The sequence below is a fragment of the Pteronotus mesoamericanus genome, unplaced genomic scaffold, assembly GCF_021234165.1.
Source record: "Pteronotus mesoamericanus isolate MK-2021 breed Mesoamerican mustached bat unplaced genomic scaffold, CSHL_Meso_final contig_25, whole genome shotgun sequence".
NCBI lineage: Eukaryota > Metazoa > Chordata > Mammalia > Chiroptera > Mormoopidae > Pteronotus > Pteronotus mesoamericanus.
This window is the reverse complement of record NW_026555105.1, coordinates 37,147,978-37,174,189: the sequence shown is the minus strand read 5'-3', so window position 1 is coordinate 37,174,189 and position 26,212 is coordinate 37,147,978. Positions and strand designations below refer to the sequence as shown.

General features: G+C 37.0%; 1 protein-coding gene across 5 annotated transcripts in view; it reads left to right on the top strand.

Moving 5' to 3' along the window:
* DZANK1 (double zinc ribbon and ankyrin repeat domains 1) overlaps window positions 1-26,212 on the top strand; it is a 101,451-nt gene that overhangs the window by 49,457 nt on the left and 25,782 nt on the right. For 3 of the 5 annotated variants that reach the window (XM_054573519.1, XM_054573518.1, XM_054573516.1), the window contains exons 8-12: window positions 1,069-1,182; window positions 1,590-1,682; window positions 24,212-24,334; window positions 25,172-25,336; window positions 25,434-25,641. In XM_054573519.1, the coding sequence (XP_054429494.1) occupies window positions 1,069-1,182; window positions 1,590-1,682; window positions 24,212-24,334; window positions 25,172-25,336; window positions 25,434-25,641 (703 nt within the window). The remainder of the gene's footprint in view (window positions 1-1,068; window positions 1,183-1,589; window positions 1,683-24,211; window positions 24,335-25,171; window positions 25,337-25,433; window positions 25,642-26,212) is intronic. The other 2 variants (XM_054573520.1, XM_054573517.1) reach the window with 1 other exon arrangement.

The window sequence follows — 26,212 nt, the reverse complement described above, 5'->3', positions numbered from 1 at the left end:
AAATAAATACATAAATTAAAAATGAAAATGTAGTCACTAAAAAAAAGAGTCAGTAAGAAAAAGTGGCTAATACATTAAATTCAAAGTCCAGAGTTTTAAAATTAAGTTATGACTTCAAGTTGGGTCAGATATTAAAGTGACACATTGTAGAAGTTAATTTAATTTACTTCTATGATATGTTTAAAGCACCTGGAAAAAGATAATGCAACAAATAGAATATGAACAGCTCCCACTGATTTGAATACATTCTTTTAAAATAATTTCTTTTTGAGATTTCAGACCTATTTTTCAGACCATTGTTATTATACTTTCTTCAGTTTTTAAAATATGGTTTCCTTTAGTTCTTTGATCATTTTTATATCTTTTTTGAAGACTTTCATTGCTAAACTCAATATCTGGGATTACTGAGAAAAAATTTGTATTGACTGTTTTTTGCCTTGTAATTTGGGTCACATTTCCTTGGTTTTTTTTTTAATGTCTCATAGATTTGTAAAAACTTTTGGACATTGTAGGTAATAATTGTAGGTAAAAATATTGTAATAATTCTAGATTTTTACTTTTTCTCCTAGTGGTGTCATTTTGTTTTGTTTTGTTTTTTTACTTGCATTAAATCTTTCATGTCTGTCTTCCTTCCAATTTCTGACCATTGATATCAGGATCTACCATGCTGATAAAGCTAGAAGAGGATGGCAGTTGCCTCATGCAAGAACCATGCAGACATGTAGCATTCTTATTAAAAGTTCAGTACTTTTCAGTTTGTCTGACTTTGGTGATGTTCTGAGTCTGAAATAGTTGTTTTTGACAGTTTTACCAACTTTTTAATTGCTCTTTTGGGGAGAGGATTTGTCAATTTCCTTACTCTGTTGTACTGGAAAAGATTTTTTCTTTTGTTTGTTTTTACGTCTCTTATTTCTACAATAAATTGGGTTTACTCTTAATGTGCAAAAATAAGAACAAAGGTAGTTATTTAAAAAAATTACAAAAGCAAATTATACCTTACATTCTAAGATCTACTTATACTTTCAGTTTTTGCATTTCAAGACTAACTTGACCTCTTTCTTTGTACAGATGGGCTTGTGTGTAGAATGTAGAAGCATGGTGCCCATGAACACTCCCATATGTGTGGTGTGTGAGGCTCCTCTTGCTCTACAGCTGCAACCACAGGCTAGTCTCCGCTTGAAGGTAATGAAATGTGATTTTGTAAAAACATGAATAAAATATATAGAAAGTAATGTTTGAACAATGAAATGTCCTTCAGCTGATGGAATTGGCTAACAATTGATACGCCAATATCTGAACAAAATCCACTCTATTTTTTGGACAGGCATGCTGCCCCAAATTTTAACTTATTAGTGGGATATGTAATGTTAAGAGGAATACATAGAACTGTGTTCCCTGAACATGGATTTAGAGGACAAATTGCACTACAGCTAACTTAGACCGGTTTTTACTTCATATATTTACACTTGAGCATTGCAATTAATGTTGACTTTCACTCTTGTTCTTAAAGTGGCTTCATGCTTTTGTTTGCTTTATTTTCACAGTTCTTTGCTTAGAGGAACATGTATTTCTTATTCTCTGTTTTCAAGGAGAAAGTAATCTGCCACACCTGTGGCACAGGAACTCCTGCCCACCTGAAATACTGTGTCACCTGTGAGAGGGCCCTGACTTCATCACAAGAGGTAGGTTGACTGTTGCATGTGCCAGTCCTATATTTAGTGACTACTAAATGTTCAGTGTTAGTGATAATGAATAAGTATAATCTGCAGGGCAGGAAGTGGGTGGAGGGAGAGAGACAAAAAGAATTCTCTCATGGTAAACTGAAGGCAACTTTTCTAAATGTGGAGAGGACTTTATACGTTGACCCGCACAAAATTGTTTTCAAAGTCTTCACATCAAGTGGATTCAATAAAATCCACGGTTTCTTACAATTTTGTTTAGTAACTTTTCACAGAAGGCTGGCAGCAGCCAGTTGGATAATGGACCAATTCACATTTCATTTACAGTCAGGTATGCCTTTATTGGCTCTGCCATGCTTTTTTGAAATTGAGAACACTTTAGGCACCCATTTCTGGATTTTCTGTCAGCCTATTTTGAGTGCTTAGGGCAAAGGAATAGGAGTATATGCAACTTAAATGCAGTGAATGGATTCAGTTTAGATGATCCACTTTATGTTTATAAAATGTTTCTGGTGAAGAGGAGGCTTTAAAAATTATTTCCAGCTGACTCTTGCCCTGGCCTAACAATACCAAAAAGAAGTTGGTATTTCCTAGCCAACTTAGAAGAAAAAAACCTTGCTTCTTTGGGCCATTTTACACACACACACACACACACACACACACACACACACACACACACACACACAACTGTTTGGGGGATTTGTTTTCATTTTAGAGAAATTTTGGGGGAAAACAGACAAAAGGGTGATGATTACTGTGGTCAACGTGGTTGGTATCAAGTTGGGGTTGTGTTGGTTCTTGGGGATGCTAAAAACAAAGCTCCACAAACTGAATGGCTAATAACAGAAATTTATCATCTCCCATTTCTGGAGGACAGAAGCCCAAAATCAAGGAGCTAGCAGGGACACACTTGCTCTGAAGCTCTAGGGGAGTTACTGTTCCATGCCTCTCTCCCAGCTTCTGGTAGTCTCAAGCTTCCCTTGGGCTATAGATGTATCACTCCAGTCACATAGCCACTTTCTCTCCTGTGTCTTCACTTTGTCTTCCCTCTGTGTGTCTGTCTGTCTGTGTCCAGATTTCTCTTTATTATAAAAACACCATTCCTGTTGAATTAGGGCCCACCATAATGACCTCATTTTAACTTGATTACCTCTATAAAGATCCTATTTCCAAATAAGGCCACATTCTGAGGTACTAGGGGGTTAGAACTCCAGCATATCTCTTTGGAGGAGACACTATTAACCCTGTAATAGGAGAGTTGAAGATTTCTTTTAAGGTTGTATCTAATTACTACAATCCTTAGATTGGTAGATTTGAAGGAACTCTTTTTGTTTGAATCTTTATTGAGGTATCATTTATATGCAATAAAACTCGCCTATATTAATTATACAGGTTAATAAATGTTGGTAATTATATGTAACCATTTTAACTACCATCACAATGAAGACGTAGAACAGTTTCATTACCCTGACAACTTTTCTTATGTCCCTTTGCAGTTGAGTTCCTCCTCAATCGATCACTAGTCACAGAAAACACTAATCTCTTTTGACACTATAGTTTTACCTTTTACAGAAGTGTGTCATTTTGGTGTTTGATTTCCTTCACTCAGCACAATGTTTTTGAGCTTCATTTCATGTTGTTGTATGCACTAATCATTTGGATCATTGAGTACTATTCCAAAGAATGGATATAATACAGTAAACCAATCTGTTCTTCAGTTAATGGGCACTAGTGTCACTTCTAGTTTCAGGCTTTTATAAATAATGCTGCTGTGAACATTCATGTACAAAACTTTGTATGGTCATAGTTTTCATTTCTCTTGGGTAAATAAATACATAGAAGTAGGATTTCTGTATACTAAGGTCATGTTTAATTTTATAAGATAGTGCCCCACTTTTTTTTCCAAAATGGCCACACTGTTTTGTAGTCCTACAAGTAATATACAAAGGTTCTGGTTTTTCTACATCCTCACCAACACTTGGTATTATCAGGCATTTTATTTGATTTATGATATTCCTCTTCTTTATGATTTTAATGTCAGTGGGATCTGTAGTCCTATCTCTACTCTTTCATTCCTTGTATTTGTAATTTGTGTTCTCTCCCTAACTCATCTCTTTCAATCCTTCTCTCTCTCCTACTGGAGATTTATAAATTTTCTCTGATTAGGTTCTAGTTTATTGATTTTCTCTATTTTTTGTTTTCCTTTTTTTTTTTTTTTTGAGTCTTGCTCTTTATTATTTCCTTCTGTTTGCTTTGGGTTTAATTTAATAGGCTTTTTCTAATTTCTTAAGGTGAGAATATAGATAATTGATTTAAAAATTTTCTTTTATCTAAAAGAAACTATAAATTTATCTCTAAGAATTTCTTTAGCAGCATTCCAGAAATTTATATAAATTGTATTTTTATTATATTTCTGTTCAGTTTTTATTATATTTTATTATAATTTCTTTTCTAATTAACCTGTGACTTCTTCTTTGGCCTATGATGTATAGGTTGGTTGTTTAATTTCCAAATAGGTGGTGTTTCCCTTGTTATCTTATTGTTACTGATTTGTAATTTAATTCTATTGTAGTCAGAGTATATATGATTTCAGTTATTTTATTCATTAATTTTTAATTTTTTAAATTTTATTGATTCTAGAGAGAGGGGAAGGGAGGGAGCAAGAGAGGGAAAGAAACATTGATGTGAGAAACATCAATCAGTTGTCTCTTGTTTGTGCCCCAACTGGGAACTAAGCCTGCAACCCAGGCATGTACCCTAACCAGAAATTGAATCAGTGACCTTTTGGTTTGCAGAACAATGCCCAACCAGCTGTGCAACACATGGGCCAGGACTGATCTGAGTTATTTGAAATTAATGAGGATTGTTTTATGGCTAGTGCAACCTGGAACACATACAAGTTACACTTGAAAAGAATATTTATTCTGTCATTGTGGGTATAGTATTCTGTAAATATCAATTAATTTCAGAGTGTCGTGTCATACAGATTTTATATGTCTTTGCTGATAATTGTCTAATTATTCTAGCAAATGTTGAGAAAGGGGTATTAAAATCTTCAACTATGGTTCTGGAATTGTTTACTTCTCTCTTTAAATCTGTCCCCTTTTACATCATATACTTTGTTAGGCACATAAATAATTTTATCATAATAAATTTAACTTTTATTGTTTTATCTCTCTCTAATACATTTCTTCCTGAAACCCGTTTTATCTGGTACCGATTGAGCCATTTCAGCCTTCTTATTTTTGTTGTTTAAAATGAATATTTTTTTCTATAGATTTACTTTTAGCCTATATATTGGGGTCTTGTCTGTGGCTTACATATATTTGTTTTTTCTTTTCTTTTTAAAAAATCAGCTGTGACAATCACTGCCTTTTAAGTGGAATGTTTAGCCCACCAAAGTTTAATATAATTATTGGGGTTGAGTTTTGATCTATCATTTCATTATTTGATTTCTACTTTTGCTTTCTCTTTTGTTTCCTTTGTTCATACTTTCCTGACTTTTTGGGTTATTTGGATACTTTTTAGAATTATATTTTAATTTTTTATTAGCTTTTTAGTGGTATTTCTTGGCTTTTTTAAGTAATTTCCCTAGTGATTAAAATACACATCTTTAACTTTTTAGTCTAATCAGTTCTTACTGTATCACATCAGTTAAAATACAAAAATCTTGGAACCATATAGACTCATATCCTTTATGTAACATTTGTATACATTGTAAACAATGTGAGAATGTTATGATTTCAGCTTTAAATAATTATGTGGTTTATAAAAAATTAAGAGGGACAAAGCAAAAAGATAAAAACATTTTTTTTTGTATTGACATAGGTATTTTCCATTTCTGACCTTCTTTACCCTTCCATATCTGAGGATCTGAATTTTTCTTCAATATCTTTTCCCTTTAGATAGAACTCTTATCATTATAGTTATAATGCAGATCTACTGGCAGTGAATCATCTTAGTTTTCTTTTATCCAAAACTGTCTTTATTTCATCTTCCTTCTCAAAGAGTATTTTTGATGGATATATAATTCTGAATTTATTTGACAGTTATCTCCTTTCAGAACTTTAAAGATGTTCTACGTGGTTTCTGATCAGAAGTTGAATGTTAATCACATTGATATTACCACGTATGAGGTGTGTCATTTTTCTCCTGGTGCTTCTAAGATTTGTTTTTTTATACTTGGTTTTCAAAGAGTTGCATATACTGTATACTTCATCATGAGCTCTGATTATTCCAGTTGGTGTTCATTGAACATCTGGTAACTGCAAATTTCTGTCTTTCATCAAATTTTGGAGTTCTCTTTTTTTCAACTGATTTTCTGTTTATTTTTTTTAGATATTTATTGTCAAAATGTGGAATTTTGTATCCATGATATATTTCTTTTTAAAATTTTTTTATTGTTTAATTATAGTTGTCCCCATTTCCCCCCATTACTCTCCCATGCCCTACCCATCCCCCATCTCCCACAGTCAGTGCTCCCCACCCCTACCAATTTCTTTGTCCATGGGCTCTTTATACATGTTCCTTGACTTGACCCTTCCCCTTCTGTTGCCAATATCCCCCTCCGCCCTTCCATCTGGTCGCTGTCAATTTGTTCTTTATTTCCATGTCTCTGGTTCTGTTTTGCTGGCTTATTTGTTTTGTTGTTTAGGTTCCACTTATAAGTGAGATCATATGGTATTTGTCTTTCACCACCTGGCTTATTTCACTTAGCATAATGCTCTCCAGTTCCATCCATGCTGTCACAAAAGATAGGAGCTCCTTCTTTCTTTCTGCTGTGTAGTATTCCATTGTGTAAATGTACCAGAGTTTTTTGATCTATTTATTTACTGATGGGCAGTTAGGCTGTTTCCAGTACTTACTAACTTAAATAATGCTGCTATGAACATTGGGGTGCATAGATTCTTTTGAATTGGTGTTTCAGGATTCTTAGGGTATAATTCCAGCAGTGGAATTGCTGGATCAAAAGGCAGTTCCATATTTAGTTTTTTGAGGAAATACAATACTGTTTTCCACAGTGGGTGTACCAGTCTGCATTCCCACCAACAGTGTAGTAGGGTTCCCTTTTCTCCACAACCTCATCAGCATTTGTTGTTTTGTTGATTTATTAATGATAGCCATTCTGACTGGTATGTAGTGGTATCTCATTGTGGTTTTAATTTGCATCTCTCTAATGGCTTGTGATGCTGAGCATCCTTTAATATGTCTCTGGGCCCTCTGGTATGTCCTTCTTGGAGACGTGTCTGTTCAAGTCCTTTGCCCATTTTTTAATTGGATTACTGGTCTTCCTGGTGTGGAGTCATGTGAGTTCTTTATATATTTTGGAGATCAAACCTTGTCCAAGGTATCATTGGGAAATCTGTTTTCCCATATGGTTAGTTCTCTTTTCTTTTGCTCATGTTTTCTTTAGCCATATAGAAGCTTTTTAGTTTGATGTAGTCCTATTTGTTTATTCTTTCCTTTATGTCCCTTGCTTTAGGGGACTTACTGGTGAAAATATTCCTGTGTGGAATATCTGAAATTTTCCTGCTTATGTTCTCCTTTAGGACTTTTAAGGTGTCACAACTTATATTAAAGTCTTTTATCCATCTTGAGTTTATTTTTGTATATAGTGTAAGTTGGTTGTCGAGTTTCATGTTTTTGCATGGAGCTGTCCAGCTCTCCCAACACCATTTGTTGAAGAGGTTATTTTTATTCCATTTTATGCTACTACCCCCTTTGTCAAGTATTAATTGACCACAGAGGCATGGGTTTATTTCTGGGTGCTCTATTTTCGTCCATTGATCTATGTGTCTGTTTTTATGCCAGTACCAGACTATTTTGATTACAGTGGCCTTGTATTATAGTTTGATATCATGTATGGTGATCCCTCCTACTTTGTTCTACTTTCTCAGAATTCCTGAGACTATTTGGGGAAATGTATATTCAATATACATTTTTGAAGTATTCATTGTATATCTGTGAAATATGTCATTGGTATTTTAATAGAGATCACATTGAATCTATAAATTGCTTTGGTTAGTATGGACATTTTGATGATGTTAATTCTTCCAGTGCATGAACACAGTATTTGCCTCCATTTATCTGTGTCTTCCTTAATGTATTTCTTCAGTATTCTGTAGTTTTCTGAGTACAGGTCTTTTACCTCCTTTGTTAGGTTTATTCCTAGGCACTTTACTTTTCTTTTTGCTATAGCAAATGGGACTTCCCCCTAATTTCTGTCTTTGATATTTCATAGTTGGTATACAAAAATACCTTCAATTTCTGAATATTGACTTTGTATCCCACTGTTTTGCCAAATTCACTTATTTATTTGAGTAGTTTTTTATGGAGACTATAGGGTTTCCTATGTACACCATCATGTCATATGCAGACAATGACAGTTTTCCTTCCTCCTTTCCATTTTGGATGCCTTTTATTTCTCTTTCTTTTCAGACTGCCATGGCTAGAACTTCCAATACTATGTTGAATAGAAGTGGTGAAAATGGACACCCTTCTTTTGTTCCTGATCTTAGTGAGAAAGATTTTATATATATAAATTTATTTATTTATTTATTTATTTAAGTTTATTTATTTTTTCAAATACATTTGTTTCTGCCTTCCCCACACCACTTTCCCTTGCCCCCTCCCTCAATCTTTCCCCTTTGGTTTTGTCCATGAGTCCTTGCGATATGTTCCTTGACTTGCCCCTTCCCTTCCTTTTCCCCCGCCCACCCCTCCCTCCTTCCCTCTTATCTCTACTGGTTTCTTTTCCTTGCAGTGTTGCTGGTCTTATTTTCCTTGCATCTTTGTTTTGTTGGTTAGGTTCTGCTTATAGGTGAGATCATATGGTATTTGTCTTTTGCCCCCTGGCTTATTTCACTTACCATAATGCTCTCTATTCCATCCATGCTGTCACGAAGTGTAGTAGTTCTTTTTTTCTTTCTGCTGTGTAGTATTCCACTGTGTAAATGTACCATCACTTTTTGGATCCAATCATCTACTGATGGGCATTTAGGTTGCTTCCAACACTTGGCTATTGTATATTGTGCTGCTATGAACATTGGGGTGCATAGGTTCTTTTGAATGGGCATTTTGGGATTCTTAGGGTATAGTCCCTGCAGAGGAATCACTGGATCAAAAGACACTTCCATTTTCAGGTATTTGAGGAAATTCCACACTGCTTTCCACAGTGGCTGCACCAGTCTGCATTCCCACCAGCAGTGTACTAGTGTTCCCTTTTCTCCACAGCCCCGCCAGCACCTGTTGTTTGTTGATCTGTTTATGATGGCCATTCTGACGGGTGTGAGGTGGTACCTCATGGTGGTTTTGATCTGCATTTCTCTGATGGCTAGTGATGCTGAGCATCCTTTCAAATGCCTCTGGGACCTCTGTACCTCCTCCTTGGAAAAGCATCTGCCCAGGTCCTTTGCCCATTTTTTGATTGGATCGTTTGTCTTCTTGGAGTGGAGTCAAGTGAGTTCTTTATATATCTTGGAGATCAAACCTCGATCTGATGTATCATTAGCAAATATATTTTCCCATACGGTTGGCTCCGTTTTCATTTTGCTGATGTTTTCTTTCGCTGTGCAGAAGCTTCTTATTTTTATGAGGTCCCACTTGTTTATTCTTTCCTTTATGTCCCTTGCTTGAGGAGATATATCAGTGAAAAAATTGCTGCGTGGGATACCTGAGAGTTTCCTGCCAAAGTTCTCCTCTAGGACTTTGATGGTGTTGCAACTTATATTTAAGTCTTTTATCCATCTTGAGTTTATTTTTGTGTATGGTGTCAGCTGATGATCCAATTGCAATTTTTTGCATGTAGCCGTCCAACTCTCCCAACACTATTTGTTGAAGAGGCTATTATTACTCCATTTTATGTATTCTGCCCCTTTTGTCAAATATTAGATGCCCATATAGACCTGGGCTTATTTCTGGGCTTTCTATTCTGTTCCACTGGTCTATGGGTCTGTTCTTGTGCCAGTACCATATTGTTTTGAGTATAGTGCCTTTGTAGTATAGTTTGATGTCCTGTATTGTCATCTCTCCTACTTTATTTTTCTTTCTCAAAATTGCTGCAGCTATTCAAGGTCATTTTTGGTTCCATATAAATTTTTGAAATGTCTGTGCTATTTCTGTGAAGTACGTCATTGGTATCTTCATAGAGATTGTGTTGAATCTATAAATTGCTTTGGGTACTATGGGCATTTTGATGATATTAATTCTTCCAATCCATGAGCACGGTATATGCTTCCATTTATTTGTGTCTTCCTTAATTTCTTTCTTCCATGTTGTATAGTTTTCTGCGTACTGGTCTTTGACCTCCTTAGATAAATTTATTCCTAGGTAGTTTATTTTTCTTGTTGCTATATCAAATGGTAAGTTTTTTTTTTCTGATTTCCTCCTCTTCTCTCTCATTGCTGGTGTACAAAAATGCCTTTCATTTCTGAATATTGACTTTGTATCCTGTTGGTTTGCCAAATTCACTTATTAGGTTGAGGAGTTTTTTGGTGGAGTTACCTGGTTTTCTATGTACACTATCATGTTATCTGCAAACAATGATAGCTTTACTTCCTCCTTTCCTACGTGCATGCCTTTTATTTCTTTTTTGTGTCTGACTGCTGTGGCTAGGACTTCCAATACCATATTGAAAAGAAGTGGTGAAAGCGGACATCCTTGTCGTGTTCCCAATCTCACTGGGAAAGCTTTCAGGATTTGCCCATTGAGTATGATGTTGGCTGTAGGTCTTTCATATATGGCCCTTATTACTTTGAGGAATGCCCCATTTATTCCCATTTTGCTGAGTGTTTTGAGCATAAATGGGTGCTGTACCTTATCAAATGCTTTTTCTGCGTCTATCGAGATGATCATGTGGTTTTTGTCTTTTCTTTTGTTTATGCGATGTATTACGTTTATTGACTTGCATATATTGAACCATCCCTGCATGCCTGGGATGAATCCCACTTGATCATGGTGGATAATCTTTTGAATGTATTGCTGGATGTGGTTTGCCAATATTTTGTTGAGGATTTTAGCATCTATGTTCATCAGCGAAATTGGCCTGTAGTTTTCTTTCTTTGTAGGGTCTTTATCTGCCTTTGGGATTAGGGTGATGCTGGCCTCATAAAAAGAGTCTGGGTGTCTTTCCTCCTCTTGGATGTTTTGGAATAGTCTGAGAAGGACAGGGGTTAGCTTTTCCTTAAATGTTTGCAAAATTCTCCTGTGAAACCGTCCGGCCCAGGGCTTTTGTGTGTCAGGAGTTTCTTGATGACTGCTTCAATTTCCCCAGCTGTTATCGGTCTGTTCAAGCTTCCTGTTTCTTCCTCCTTCAGTGTTGGTAGATTATACTTTTCCAGAAATGTGTCCATTTCATCAAGATTTTCAAATTCCTTGGCATATAATTGTTCATAGTAGTTTCTGACGATCCTTTGTATTTCTGTGGTATCAGTTGTTATTTCTCCTCTTTCATTTCTGATATTATTAATTTGGGTCCTCTCTGTTTTTTCCTTGATGAGTCTGCTTAAAGGCTTGTCAATTTTATTTAAATTTTCAAAGAACCAGCTTCTTGATTTGTTGATCCCTTGAATTGTTCTTTTCGTCTCTATGTCATTCATTTCTGCTCTAATCTTGACTATTTCCTTCCTTCTACATGCTCTGGGATTTATTTGCTGTTGTTTCTCCAGTTCTTGAAGCTGTAGTGTTAGGTCTTTTATTTGAAATGTTTCTATCTTTTTTTAGGTAAGCCTGTATTGCTATGAACTTCACTCTCAGGACCACCTTTGCTGTGTCCCATAGGTTTTGGACTGTTGTCTGTTCATTTTCATTTGTTTCCAGGAATTTTTAGATTTCTTCTCTTATCTCATTATTGACCCATTCATTGTTCAATAGTCTACTGTTCAGTCTCCAGGAGTTTGCAAGTTTTTGAAGTTTCTCTTTCAGGTTGATTTCCAGTTTCAAGCACTTGTGGTCCAAGAAAAAGTTTGGTATTATTTCAATTTTCCTGAATTTGCTGAGCCTTGCTTTGTGTCCTATCATGTGGTCTATCTTTCAGAAACTTCCATGAGCCTTTGAAAAGAATGTGTATTTTTCTTCTTTGAGATGTAAAGTTCTATATATGTCAGTTAAGTCTATTTGATTAACTGAGTCAGTCAGCTCCACAAATCCTTATTAATGTTTTGTTTGTTTTTTGACAGTGGGGTGTTGAAATTCCCTACTATTAGTGTGTTGCTGTCTATATCTTTTTCGAAGTCATCCAAGATTTTCTGTATATATTTGGGTGCTCATATGTTGGGTGCATATTAGTTTACAATGTTTATGTCTTCTTGATAGAATCTTCCTTTAAGTATTATAAAGTATCCCTCTGGATCTCTTTTTATGGCCTTTGTTTTGAAATCTATTTTGTCTCATATAAGTATTGAAACCTTGCTTTCTTCTCTTGCCCATTTGTTTGGAATACTTTCTTCCATCCCTTTAGTTTCTATCTGTGTAGGTCTTTTGTTCTAAGGTGGGTCTCTTGTAGGCAGGATATGTGTGGGTCATGTTTTCTTATCCATTCAGCTATCCTGTGTCTTTTGATTGGGGCAGTTAGTTCATTTACATTGAGAGTTATTACTGATGGAAACCTATTCATTTTTTTCTTTGTACCTGGGTTTTTCCTCTCTTATTATTTTCCTTCATCTTCTTATACCAGTCTCTTTAGCATATCTTTTAGTGCTGGTTTGCTAGAGATGTATTCTTTTAGCCTTCTCTTGTCTAGGAAACTCCTTATTTCCCCTTCAATTTTAATTGAGAGTCTTGCTAGGTATAGCAGTCTTGGTTACAGACCTTTGCTTTTCATTACTTGAAATATTTCTTGCCACTGCCTTCTGGCTTGTAGTGTTTCTGTTGAGAAGTCAGCTCCTAGGCATATTGGGGCCCCCTTGTATGTTACTTTCTCCTTCATTGCTGCTTTGAGGATTCTCTCTTTGTCTTGGATAGTTGCATTTTAATGATGATGAGTCTTGGAGTGGACCTCCTTGGGTCCCTCTTGAGTGGGGTCCTCTGTGCCTCCTGGATCCATGAGAGCCTTTCTCTCCTCAAATTGGGGAAATTTTCCATCATTACTTTTTCAAGGAGGTTCTCCATCCCTTGCTCATCTTCTTCTCCTTCTGGTATCCCTATTATGCGGATATTGTTGCATTTCTGGTTGTCCTGCATTTTCCTAAATGCCTCTTCATTATTTTTGAGTCTTTTTCCCATTTCTTGTTCTTTCTGGGAGCTTTTTTCTACCTTATCCTCCATCTCACTGATTTGATCCTTGGGTTAATCCAGATTCCTTTTGATTCCTTCTACTGTGTTCTTCAATTCAGAAATGGTGTTCTTCATATCCTCTTGTGTCTTCTGGATAGTTTCTGTGTCCTTTTCCAGGTTGATATAGTTTGCTGTAAGATCCTGATAGCTGCTCTGCAGTTTCTCATAGTTATCTTTAAGCTAGCTGAGATCATTGAGCTTCCTTAGAGCCATTGTTTTGAATTCAGTGTCTGACAGTTCCCTTGTCTACATTTCATTTAGCTCTCTCTGTGGGGAGTCCCCTTTCCACCCTTTTGGGGGAACTTCTCTTTCTTCCCTTTTTTGTGAGAGTCTATTATAATTTATTTATTTATTTATTTATTTATTTATTTTTGCTGCTTCTTCAATTGATCCATCTAGATTTCCTGACTTTGTGGATTAAACTTCTATGGTAGCAGGCGGGTCTTTTTATTTATTTATTTATGTTTTCTCTACTTTTCTTTCTGGGCCTGCCTCTGATGATGTCAGTTGTTGACCCTATATGACCTTGGGTCCTTTGTTTCAGCCTTCCAGGAATCTACTGTTTGTGTCTGACTCCTGCTTTGAGCAGCTCTATGACCCCTTCGGCCAGGGATCCACTATTTCTGTGGATCGTTCTGTCCTCTCAAGCCGACTCTTGGGTGTGCCCCAGCCCCTGCAGGATCCTCTGCCCACCTGGGCGCGCACATGCTTGCCCCAGCAGGGGTGGGGAGCGTGGGGGGCGCTTCTTTGCCCAACCTCGCACCGTTGCCTGTCGCCCCGCGCCGGGTTGCCTCCCCCGCAGTGGTCAGTTTAGGGTCTTCTATTTGTGCTTTCCCAGCTTTTGGGTCTTTGGGGGCGTGGCCTGCCCACACAAAATGGATACTAGGGGAATGAAAAGATGTCAACTCTGGGACTCTCTGGTTAATCGTGTCTCCATCTCTCCATAGGCTCTCTGGGCATCTCTGTGACCTCTTCCGCTAGGGATCCACTATTTCTGCAGACCGTAATTGCAAGCCTTCTGGCTCCCTCACCACTTCTGCCTCTTTGGGGGTGTGGCCTGCCTGAGCAAATGGGGACTACAGAATGGGGAGGGACTCTGCTCTGAGGATCTAAGATAATCCTCCAGTTCTTTCCCCAACTCCTCTGTCTCCAGTCTCTCCTCAAGGGTCTCTATGCAGCTGTGTGTCCCCTTCAGCTAGGGATCCTCTATTTCTTCCAGCCAGTATACACTCAGCTCTTAGGCCCACACACCCACAGGCTGTGTGCGAAGTGGGAAAAAGGCAGGTTAATTGATTCTCTTATGCCTGGGCGAGGTGCTGCAGAGTGGGAGGTGAGTTATGACTGGGGCTCCGCTGGCCACCCTCTCTGTTCTCTTCACAAAGTTTTCTTTGCCAATCTTTCCTAATGTGTTTTGTAAAATTCTCCTGGGAAACCATCCGGTCCGGGGCTTTTGTGTGTCAGCTTCAATTTCACCAGCTGTTATCAGTCTGTTCAGGCTTTCTTCTCCAGCCCACTCTCCTGCCGCCTCTACCCAGAGATCAAGGAGGGCGGCTGCCACTGCAGATCTTTGCGTTGGCCCTTTAAATGTCCTTTTAATCTCCAGCCACCTGTTGGCAGAGAGCGCCCCTAAGCTTTTCACAGTTGTGTTTTGTCTGTGTGTTTTTCTGGTTTCAGGTGCTGTAGTTTATGGGTCCCCACTTATGATTTAGACCCTGTTCTTCTCAGGGGGATCCAACTGGCCGTTTCAATAGCCCTCTGGTGCTGGTTCCTGGAGGCGCCCAGCCCACCCTCTCAAGCCTCCACCGCACTTCTCACCCGTTGGGATGTGTGAGAGTTGAATCCACTGTCTGTCCGCGGCTCCAAGGCTCCTCTCCCACTATCGTTCCATTGTTTTCCAGGTGATTTCTCCACTATTTAGTCGCAATTCCAATTTGGTCTTGGGAGGAGCTCAGCATGACTCCCATTCACTCCTCCGCCATCTTCCTTCTCTCAAGAAAGCTTTTAATTTTTGCCCTTTGAGTACGATGTTGGCTATACATGTCTCGTATATGGCCCTTGTTACATTGAGGTATGCTCTCTCTACTCCCACTTTGCTGAGTGTTTTTATCACAAATGTGTGCTGTACCTTATCAAATGCTTTTTCAGTATCAACTGATATGATCATGTGATTTTTGTCTACCCTTTTATTTATATGATATATTACATTTATTGATTTGTGAGTATTGTACCATCCTTGCATCCCTGTGATGAATCCCACTTGATCATCGTGTATGATCTTTTTAATGTATTGCTGAATGAGGTTTACCAATATATTGTTTTGGATTTTAGCATCTATGTTCATCAGTGATGTTGACCTGTGGTTTTCTTTTTTTTTGTTGTGTCTTTATCTGGTTTGAGGATTAGTATGATGCTGGCCTCATAAAAAGTGTTTGGGAGATGTCTCTCTTCTTGAATTTTTTTTGAATAAGTTAAGAAGCACAGGGGTTAGCTCTTCCTTAAGTGTTTTGTAAAATTCTCCTGGGAAACCATCGGGTCCAAGGCTTTTGTGTGTCGGCTTCAATTCACCAGCTGTTATCAGTCTGATCAGGCTTTCTGCTTCTTCTTCATTCAGTGCTGGAAGGTTATATTTTTCTAGAAATTTGTCCATTTCATAGAGATTTTCAAATTTCTTGCCATGTAATTACTCATAGTAATTTCTTACAATCTTTTGTATTTCTGTGGTATCAGTTGTTATTTCTCTTCTTTTGTTTCTGATATTATTTATTTGGGTCCTCTCCCTTTTTTCTTGATGAATCTGCTTAAAGGCTTGTCGATTTTATCTTTTCAAAGAACCATCTCCTGGATTGGTTGATATTTTGAATTGTTCTTTTAGCCTCTATGTCATTCAATTCTGCACTTACCTTGATTCTTTCCTTCCTTCTACTTGCTTTGGGCTTTGTTTGTGGTTGTTTCTCCAGTTCTTGAAGCTCAGGTTTAGGTCATTTATTTGAAGTGTTTCTATCTTTTTTAGGTAGGCCTGTATTGTTATGAACTTCACTCTTAGGACTGTCTTCACTGTGTCCCATAGGTTTTGGACTGTTGTATGTTCATTTTCATTTGTTTCCAGAAAATTTTTGATTTCTTCTTTGATCTCATTATTGACCCATTCATTGTTTAATAGTGTGCTATTCAGCCTCCATGAGTTTGAATGTTCTTGAGTTTTTTCCTTGAGGCTCATTTCTAGTTTCAATTCCTTGTAGTCTGAGAAAATGCTTGTTATGATTTCAATTTTCTTGAATTTGTTGAGGCTTATTTGCGTCCTATCATGTGGTCTATCTTTGAAAATGTTCCATGTGCATTTGAAAAGAAAGTGTATTTTTCTTCATTGGGATTAAAGGTTCTATATATGTTAGGTAGGTCCATCTAATGCATCATTCAGTTCTACAATATATTTGTTGATGTTTTGTTTGGAAGATCTATTCATTGTTGACAGTGGAGTGTTAAAATCTCCTACTATAAATGTGTTGCTGTCTAAAGCTTTCTTGGAGTCTTTTAACATTTTCTTTATATATTTGGGTGCTCTTATTTTGGGAACGTATATGTTTATAATGTTTATGTCTTCTTGATGGATTCTTCCATTGAGTGTTATGAAGTGTCCTTCTCTATCTCTTTTTTATGGCTTTTGTTTTGAAGTCTATTTTGTGTGATATAAGTATTGCTTCCTCGGCTTTTATTTTCTTCCATTTGCTTGGAACATTTTTTTCCATACTTTCACTTTCAGTCTGGATAAGTCTTTTGTTCTGAGGTGGGTCTCTTGTAGCAGCATATGTGCAAGCCATGTCTTCTTATCCATTCAGCTACCTCATGTCTTTTGATTGGAGCTTTAAACCATTTGCATTTAAAGTTACTATTGATAGGTATTTATTCATTGCCATTTTTACCCTTTGTATCTGTGTTCCTCTTTATATAACTCTTTTTCATCTTCTTAAAGCAGTCCCTTCCTGTTTCTCCCTTGCTGCCTTTAAGATTCTCTCTTGTCTTTGAATTTTAAATATGATGCGTCTTGGAGTGGGCTTCGTTGGATTCATCTTGATTGCAACACTCTGTGCTTCCTGGATTTGTGTGACTTTTCCTGTCATCAAATTAGGGACGTTTTCAAACCATTACTTTTTCAAACAGGTTTACAGGTTTCGTATCCCTTGCTCCTCTTCGTCTCTTTCTGGTATCCCTGTTATATGGATATTATTATGTTTCATGTTGTCCTGCAGTTCTCTTAACCCCTCTTCATTCTTTTTTAATCCTTTTTTCTTTTCTTGCTCTTTTTGGGAGCTTTTTTTCTACCTTGTCCCACAGCTTGCTGAATCAATCCTCGGCTTCATCTAGGGTGCTTTTGATTCCTTTTACTGGTTCTTCAATTCAAAAATAGCCATGATTTCTTTAACAATTTTTCTATTCCACTCATCTACTGTCCTTGATTTCATGTACATATATGTTGAATTATTTGATATAATCTAATAGTCTTTGGGTTCTATTCATTAAAAATTTTCCCTTTCTTTACATTGTATAAATTCTATTGATCTCTCTTCAAGTTTATTTATTCTTTCTTCTAATACCTCTTTTAGCTATTAACTACATCCAGTAAATATTTCAAATATGGTATTTTTCTATTCCAGATTTTTTACTTGTTTCTCTTTTTATTATTTCTATTTCTCTCCTGAAACATACAGTCTTTTTATTCATAGTGGGAAGAATGTATGCTTTAAATTCTGGTTGCTAGTTCCAACATCTCATTCATCTCAGGGTTGGACTTAATTAATTTTGAGAGGCCTTTAGTTTTAGTTCATTCTAGGCAGTGCATTCCCCAAGCCAGTCATGTATATTATTGCCTGCCAAATCCAAACAAAACAAACAACAATAACAACATAAATAAAAACCCAGGAGTCATCAGAGAATAGTAATGGAACCAAAAGACCTTAATTTAACATTTATAATGCTAGGATACAATCTAAAATTCCTCAAGATGTAAAAAAACAAAAACCCCCCAAAACAAGAAACTGGTTTGGGGTAGGGGAGAGAAAGAAGTAGAAATTTGGTATCTTCATATATTTCATCTTTAGATGAGCTGCCCTGAGTGTTATGTGCATGTGTTGTTCATGGGTCAGTAAAGGATGTGAGTACATAGAATTTGGGGACCCATTCTGTGTCTTTTTTCTTTTGGAGAGCTCCCTACGTCTTCAGTAGCCAGCTATTACCCAGTTTCAGTCTTCTGGTTCCTCTAGCTCGAAATACTTTCCCACCTTTTTACGTACACTTATGTGGACTTCCCTTCCTTAGCCCCAGGCTAAAGGAAAACTAAGTTTGTATAACTCCCTTCCTCCTGTGTGTACTTGCTAAAAGAGTCTATCTGCTTATGCCCATTCTTCATACCTATATGTATCATTAGCAGATTTTTGAGTTGTTTTCTGTGTGGAGTCATTTGGTTGGTTTACTCCATCATTACCAGAAGGAAAATATGTAGTTTTTTAAAAGATGATTTCATTAGATGTGTTTCTTTTTCATAACTGAGACTAAAAACATGCTAATGAGATGGCAAATTTAATAAGAATACACATCTATTCCCAGATCAAATAAGATGCAATTTTAGGGTAGTCTTTTGTTAACTGCAGTTTTTTTATCTCTCTAATTTAAAATGTCTTAAGACTTTATGTCACTCTCCCATCATGAAATTGCACTTTATAATTTTTAAAGGCACCAAAGAGAAAAAATAGTGAGATTGGAAAAATATTTTTTAAAAGAAGAAAAGAAAAAGAATACTTTGGAATTCTTGGAGTGATCTTGCAGATATATTTAGGTAAATTGCCAAGCAAAAAATTTACTTTCTCAGGCATTTTGAGCTTCTTATAGAAATAATAAAATAATTTAAATTGATTTGTCAGTGATGTTTTTTCTGGGTCTCACGTATCAACAAAACTATTTTAGGAACAATTACAAAATTGAATTTTTCAAAATTATATGTCTTTCTTTCCTTTTTCTATTATTACAACTTTTATTATGTACCAAGTACTATAAAACAAGTACAAATGAACTGTGTACATAGAATTTGCAAGTATACACAAACACATAAAATGCAGATATGAGTTCAACCTAAGATATTAGTCATTAAAAACTATATTATTTACTTGCCGTCTTAAAATTCAAGCTGCTTTTGATATAGTTTGCATGGCCCAAGTCTCCTTTCAAAAGTTAATAAGCATTAATGCCACCTTCTAAATAAAATCCTAGAATATATTTTTTTCTTCTCTCCAATTTTTTTAATTTTTTAATTTATACATCATGTTTATTCTATTACAGTTGTCTCAATTTTTACCCCTTTACCCTCCTCCACCCATCCCACCCCACCCCCCACTCCCACAGTCAATTCCCACTCTGTTGTCCATGTCCAAGGGTCATTCATACATGTTTTTTGTCTAGTCCCTTCCCCTTATTTCCGCCATTGTCCTCTTTCCCCAACCCCTCTGGTCAGTTTCAGTCTGCTTCATGTTTCCGTGCCTGTGGTTTATTTTGTTAGTTAGTTTATTTTGTTGAATTGAGTCCACTTATAGGTGAGATCATAATGGTATTTGTCTTTCATCAGCTGGCTTATTTCACTTAATATTCTCCAGTTTCATCCATGTTGTTGCAAAAGGTAGGAGTTCCATCTCTCTCTTTCTTTTTTAAATGCAGATTGATTTTATTTATTTTTTTAAATGTCAAAGTTAATTATAAAATATTTAAAACATTTAAAACCATTATAAAGTCTCAGCAATTAAACCAACATGACATCAGCACAGAAATAATCAAGTAGATCAATGAAAGATAATGAACATTCTAGAGACAAATGTATATATCTGTCTAACAATATAATATATGATTAAGTTGATAATTTGAAATCAATGGGTAAAATAAGGCTTATTCAACAAATAAGGTGCATGGACCACTACTACTTGAAATAAAACAAATATAGAGCCCTATTTCACACATTATACAAGAAATATTCAGGTGAGCTAAAAATCAATATGTAGAATCTAAGGAGTTTTAGAAGAAAAATAGAACTAATATTTTTCATGACCTGAAATATAATATTTAAACCCAGAAGTTATAAATATTGACAATATGACCATATTAAAATTTAACTATATAGTAATATACATATAAAAATGTTAAAGGACAAGGAATAGAATAGAAAAGTACTTGCAACGTATCAAAACATGGTTAATAGGGAGTTTTGGGGGTTTTTTTTTTTTTGGAAAAAAGTTCTACAAACCTTTAATCAATAAATGGATAAAGAAAACCAAAAAGTCATTTAAAACTTTTTTTCAATAATAGAAATATGCAAGAAATATACTAAAACAGGTTTAGTTTCAACAAATAGTAAAGAAACAAAATAAAATCATTGTCACAATCAGATTAATAAGTATTAAAAATATTGGTAAGAACAAGTAATGGCAACTCTGAAAGGAACTGGGTATTCATAGAAGCTTTTTCTTCATCTTAAAGCAGTCCCTTTAGCATATTTTGCAGTGCTGGTTTGGTGGAGATACAGTCTTTTAGCCTTCTTTTGTCTGCGAAATTCTTTATTTTGCCTTCCATTTTAATCGAGAGCCTAGTGGGTAGAGCAGTCTTGGTTGCAGGCCTTTGCTTTTCATTACTTGGAATATTTCTTGCCAAATCCTTCTGGCTTGTTGTGTTTCTGTTGAGAAGTCAGCTGCTAGCTGTATCAGGGCTCCCTTATATGTTACTACCTCTTTCTCCCTTGCTTGCTTTAGGATTCTCTGTTTGTCTTTGATATTTGCCATTTTAATGATGATGTGTCTTGGAATGGGCCTCATTGGGTTCGTCTTGAATGGGACTCTCTGTGCTTCCTGGACTTGTGTGACTTTCTCTCCTCCAATTAGGGAAGTTTTCCATCATGACTTTTTCAAACAGGTTCTCTATCCCTTCCTCATCCTCTTCTCTTTCTGTTATCCCTATAATATGGATATTATTATGTTTCATGTTGTCCTGCATTTCCCTAAATGCCTCTTCATTCTTTTTTAGTCTGTTTTCATTTTCTTGTTCTTTCTGGGAGCTGGGAGCTTTTTTTCTACCTCATCCTCCAGCTCATTGATTCAGTCCTCAGCTCCACTGAGCCTGATTTTGATTCCTTTTACTATGTTCTTCAATTCAGAAATTGTATTCTTCATTTCTTCTTGTCTCTTGTTGATGGTTTCTATGTCCTTTTTCATGCGATATAGTTTGCAGTAAGTTCCTCATAGTTCCCCTGTAGTTTTTGGTAATTCTCTCTGAACTCACTGAGCTCATTGAGCTTCCTTAGAACTGTTGTTTGAAACTCAGTATCTGATAGTTTACTTGCGTCTATTTCATTTAGTTCTCTTTCTGGGGAATGCTCCTTTTCCTTTGAGCGGCGCATATTTCTTTGTCTTCCCATTATTTGTGAGACTCTTCTCTTTTGCTTCTGATTCTTATGTTAATCTGTCTTGATTTCCTGACTTTGTGGTGTGAACTTCTATGGTTGGAGACCGCTGTTTTTACTTTCTGGGTCTGCCTCTGATGATATCAGATGTTGACCCTGTCGACCTTAGAGAGTCTGTTCAAGACTTCCAGTAATCTACTGTCTGTGGCTGTGTCCTTCAGCTGTTAATCTAGTCACTCTGCACTCAGCAGGCTGCCTTAGACAACTCAGGGAGGGGTGGAGTACCTCCTAATGGCGGGGTTATTGGGTCCACTCACGCTGCTGCCCTATGGGGGCGGAGTCCACACTGGGATCCCACCAGCCAGTCTCTCCATTCTCTCCCCAAAACCTCTGTCCTCAGTCTCTCCTCAAGTGTCGCCAGACCTCTCTGCGCCCCCTTTAGCCAGGGATCTACTATCTGTGGCTGCCACTCTGCACTCAGCAGGTAGCTTAGACAGCACAGGGCAGGGTTGAATCCCACCTGGGGGCAGGGCTATTGTGTCCTTTAACGCTTGTTCTGCTCAGGGGGAGTGGTCTCCACCTGAGCAAGATGGCCGCTGCCACATGGGCGATGAGTCAGCACCGAGATCCCACCAGCTACTCTCTCCGTTCTCTCCCCAAAGACTCCTTCCCCATTCTCTCCTCAGGCGTCTCAAGTCCACTCTGCCACTACCTTTGCCAGAGACCAGGGCACTTGGCTGCAAATAAAAATTTCTGCGTTGGTCCTTTAAACGGTTCTTTGCGTCTCTAGCTGCCTGTCTCTGGCAGAGAGCACCCCTGCCACTTTTTGCAGCTGGCTGTTTTCTGTGTACCTTTTGGGCTCTGGTGCTGTGGGCTAGACATCCCCACTTTTGGTTTAGATCTCGCTCTTCTCGGGGGGATCCAACTGGGCGTTTTAGTATCCTCCTGGTGCTGCCGCCCATGGGTGCCCCGCCTACCTTCTCAGGTCTATACCATACTCCTTACCAGTTAGATTGTGTTAAAGCTCATTCTTCTATCTCTGAGGTTACAAGGCTCCTCTCTCACCATTGTTCAGTTATTTGTTCCAGGTGATTTCTCCTCAATTTAGTTGTAATTCCAGACTAGTCCTGGGAGGAGGTCAGTGTGACTTCCACTCACTCCTCTGCCATCTTGATTCTCCTCAAAATTATATGTTTTTCTGAATGGAATATCAGAGTTGAGATGTCACAATGAGAGTATTTATTACTGAAGTGCCATTGAAGTAACAATGCATGTTCAATCTGATAGCTTTTCTGTCTTTTTTTTTTTTTTGTTTAGAAGTATTAATTTGAAGTTGTAAGATTACTTTTCTTTCTCTAAAGGAATATTGTATTTTTAAAAGTTCACTTAAACAGTGGACATATTTAAACAAAAGATCTGAAGGCTTTATATTTAGAAGCCCATGTCTGCATTTTATTAAAACCCTGTTTTAACAGTAGAATACATTGAAATTTAAGTCTGAAGCAAAAGTGTGCAAAGAGCTTCTATTTTGATTTTTCCCAAGATGTCTTCCTCTACTTCACAGAAATGGAGTGAGGGTAGGTGTACACAAAGACAGATGTTATTTCTCAGTCTCTATGGGTTTTGGGGGCTGATGCAGCCTCCATATGCTTTAGGATAACAGAAAAAAACAAGATAGAGCTCAACAAATAAAGTTAACTAAAATATTGATGTTTGAGGAGAAATTGTCCTTAGAAAACATTTTTCCTAGTGTGTACATTCTTAATATTATACATGGAATGTATGACCTTACACAAAGTTAGTTATCAATTGAATCAATTCTTCATTGATTTATCCCTTCATGCAGTAATTACTTGAATGACTCCCATGTACCAAGGTACCAGGCAGTGTGCTAGTGGGGAAAAAATGTGAAATAATAGTCCTTTTTCTTAAAGAAGTCAGGATCTAGTTGAAAACAAGATGGGAAGGGAAGGAAGCTTACATATGGAGCCCAACCCTGTGCTAAGTATTTTTACAAAACTGCCATTTTTCATCAGAAATCCCCCTACTGACCTATGAGGAAGCTGCTATGTTGAAAAGGATTTGTGGAGTCAGAGGTAAAAGTCATGGCCTGGGTTCAAATCTTGGGTCTTATCCTATCTGTGCCTCAATTTCCCTCTCTGTAAAAACAGATGATTTGGGCACCCACCTCACAGGTCTGTTGTGCAGATTGATGTGAGGGCACAGGGGCAATGTTCAGAACAGTACCTGCACACGTAGCAATGATAAATACTATCATTCCTATTTGTTTAACGATAAAAATCTTTTACTAGGCAATACAAGTAAGTAGTAGAAGCAAAGATTCTAATATAGGTATACCCAACAAAGTCTCAGACATTTTCATAAAGCAATTCTATCTCCCTCCCCAAAATAAAGTATTCATTCATATGTCAGGAGTGGAAAATAAATTCACATCTTCAGGTGGAAGCCAGAAACTCAAATGGTAGAAGATGAACCTCAATGGTGACACCTGAGGTAGTTCAGCTCTCCTTACCTTCGTTCTTTATTAATATTGGTATAATAAGTCAACAATAGGTTTGCTACCTTTGGTATAAAAGATACTGAAGAATATTAAGTTGTGTGAAGCACCAGTTACATCGGCTTTCTCTGAAGGAATGCACACTCTTTGTACAAATTTATTAATTGATGAAGCTTATGATAGTTCTCTTTTGTGCAGAAATACCTTATTTCCAGGTCTTGTGTTGATTTGGGCCTTTTTTCTTTTCTGGATTGAGAAGAGTATTGGAGAATGTAGTATTGATCTGCCTGTCAATGCTGTTGTGTTTCCCAGTCCCTGTGCAGTGGAGATAAAACTCCTCCTGCATCCACTCTGAAAGGGGAGACCATGTCCTGCTCCAAATGTGGTCGACGGAACCACCAGAAAGCTTGCTTCTGTGATTGGTGTGGAGCCATGGTGGGTATTTTAAAACTGAGATTTCTTTGTGCAGAACACCTCACCGCAACCTTAAAAAGAGCCAGGCTACCCCCACCAACCATAGCCTTGCAGAAGTCACTTCTTGGGACTTAGGTCCTAGCACTTATTAACCTAAAAATCTGGAGACAGTTAATTCTCTTAAATTGAGAATGGTCTCTTATTGATGTTTTAACCTGCATTTCTTAGAGGTTAAACTTTTTTACTTATTTGTTGCTTATTGACATTTTTATATGAGTTAATTTTCTGCTTACCTTTTTAATAAAACCCTCATAATTATTTATTTGAGTATTTCATGTAAATAATACAAAAGATTTAGTGTTAAGGGTTAGTCTTTCTTCTTATCCTAGTCCCACAGCTCCTCTCCCTAGAAGCAATCACTGTTACCAGTTTCTGAGATGTTCTTTCAGCCTTTCAATGCACTAATAAGTAAACTGTTAGTTTAATATGAACACTGATCCAATTCATTTCACCTAGCAATATATCTTGTTAATAACCTCCTTGTTCTCTTCAGTGACTTCATAATATTCCTTTGTCTGTATGTACCATGATATATGTAGGCCATCCCCTCTTGCTGGACATTTAGGTTGTTTCCAGTTATTTCCTCTAAAATCATAATTTTTCAGGAATGGTCTTGAATACACTTCTGTGTGTACTTGTTCATCTGCAGGATAAAGTCACATTTATTCTAGAAGGCAGAATTGCAGGGTCGGAGGGTATGGACATGTATTATTTTGATGACTGGTATAGGAATAATTTATATGGGAAAATTATGATTCTAATATTCATGAAAGTATAAAATTTTTTTCTTCCCTCTAGCCTGGCATTTCTGCCAGCTACTCTGTTTGCCCGAAATGTGGGGCCAGCAATTACCCATCTGCCCGATTCTGTGGCTCCTGTGGTATTTACCTGAAGTCCTTGGCAAAATTTAGCGTGGACAACAGCCTGGCTCTAGGTGCAGGAGAACCTGGCCCATGTGCTGAGGTAAGGCCTCCCTTGCAGTTTTCAGTGAGTAATATTCTAATTATATTTTATAATTATAATCATATTCTGATATTTTATGTTTCTATCTCATTCATAGCCCCAATCTGCCTGGCAGTCCCTAAGTGTTCCTTTACCCAAAGTTGATGTTGGGACCAAGAAGGATGTAGGTACACAGACCACTGGCCTCTTCTACCCATCTGGGAAGCTACTGGCAAAAAAGGAACTGGAAATGGCTTCTCATAAGCAGAGGCAGGAGAAAATGAGTAACCACAAACCTTTCCTCACAGCCATCAGCCCAGGAAGAGGTGAGGAGAAAGATATACTTTCTTGTTAGGAGGGAACTCTTGCTTTGAAAGAAAAATTTCAATTTTTCTTCCTTAACATTTATTTTTATGTATAAGAAATAAGTTCCTTCATTTTACTTTTTTCAAGTAATTTTCATTTATATGAGTAATAGCTCTTCCTTTAACTTGCAGTATTCTGGTGTTTTGACTCATAGCCCCCTATCTAGTTTGTAAATCAAATAGCACACGTGGATTTCTGCTATTATGGCAGAAATGTTGTTAATCTGTGTCATTATTGCTGTTTGCTATTTTCCTTTTATTTTATTATGGTAAAATTCACATAACAATTCACTGTTTTAACCATTTTACAATTCACCAACCTTTAGTATATTAGTTATATTATACAGCCATCTCTCTGTGTCCAGAACATTTTCATCACTCCAGAGTAAACCCTATTCTCTTTAAGCAGTCACTCCCCACATCTCCTTTCCCAAGTGCTTGATAACCATGAATCTATTTTCTGTCTTTGTGGGTTTACCTGTTCTGGACATTTTATATAAATGGAAGCATATAATATATGGTCTTTTGTGAC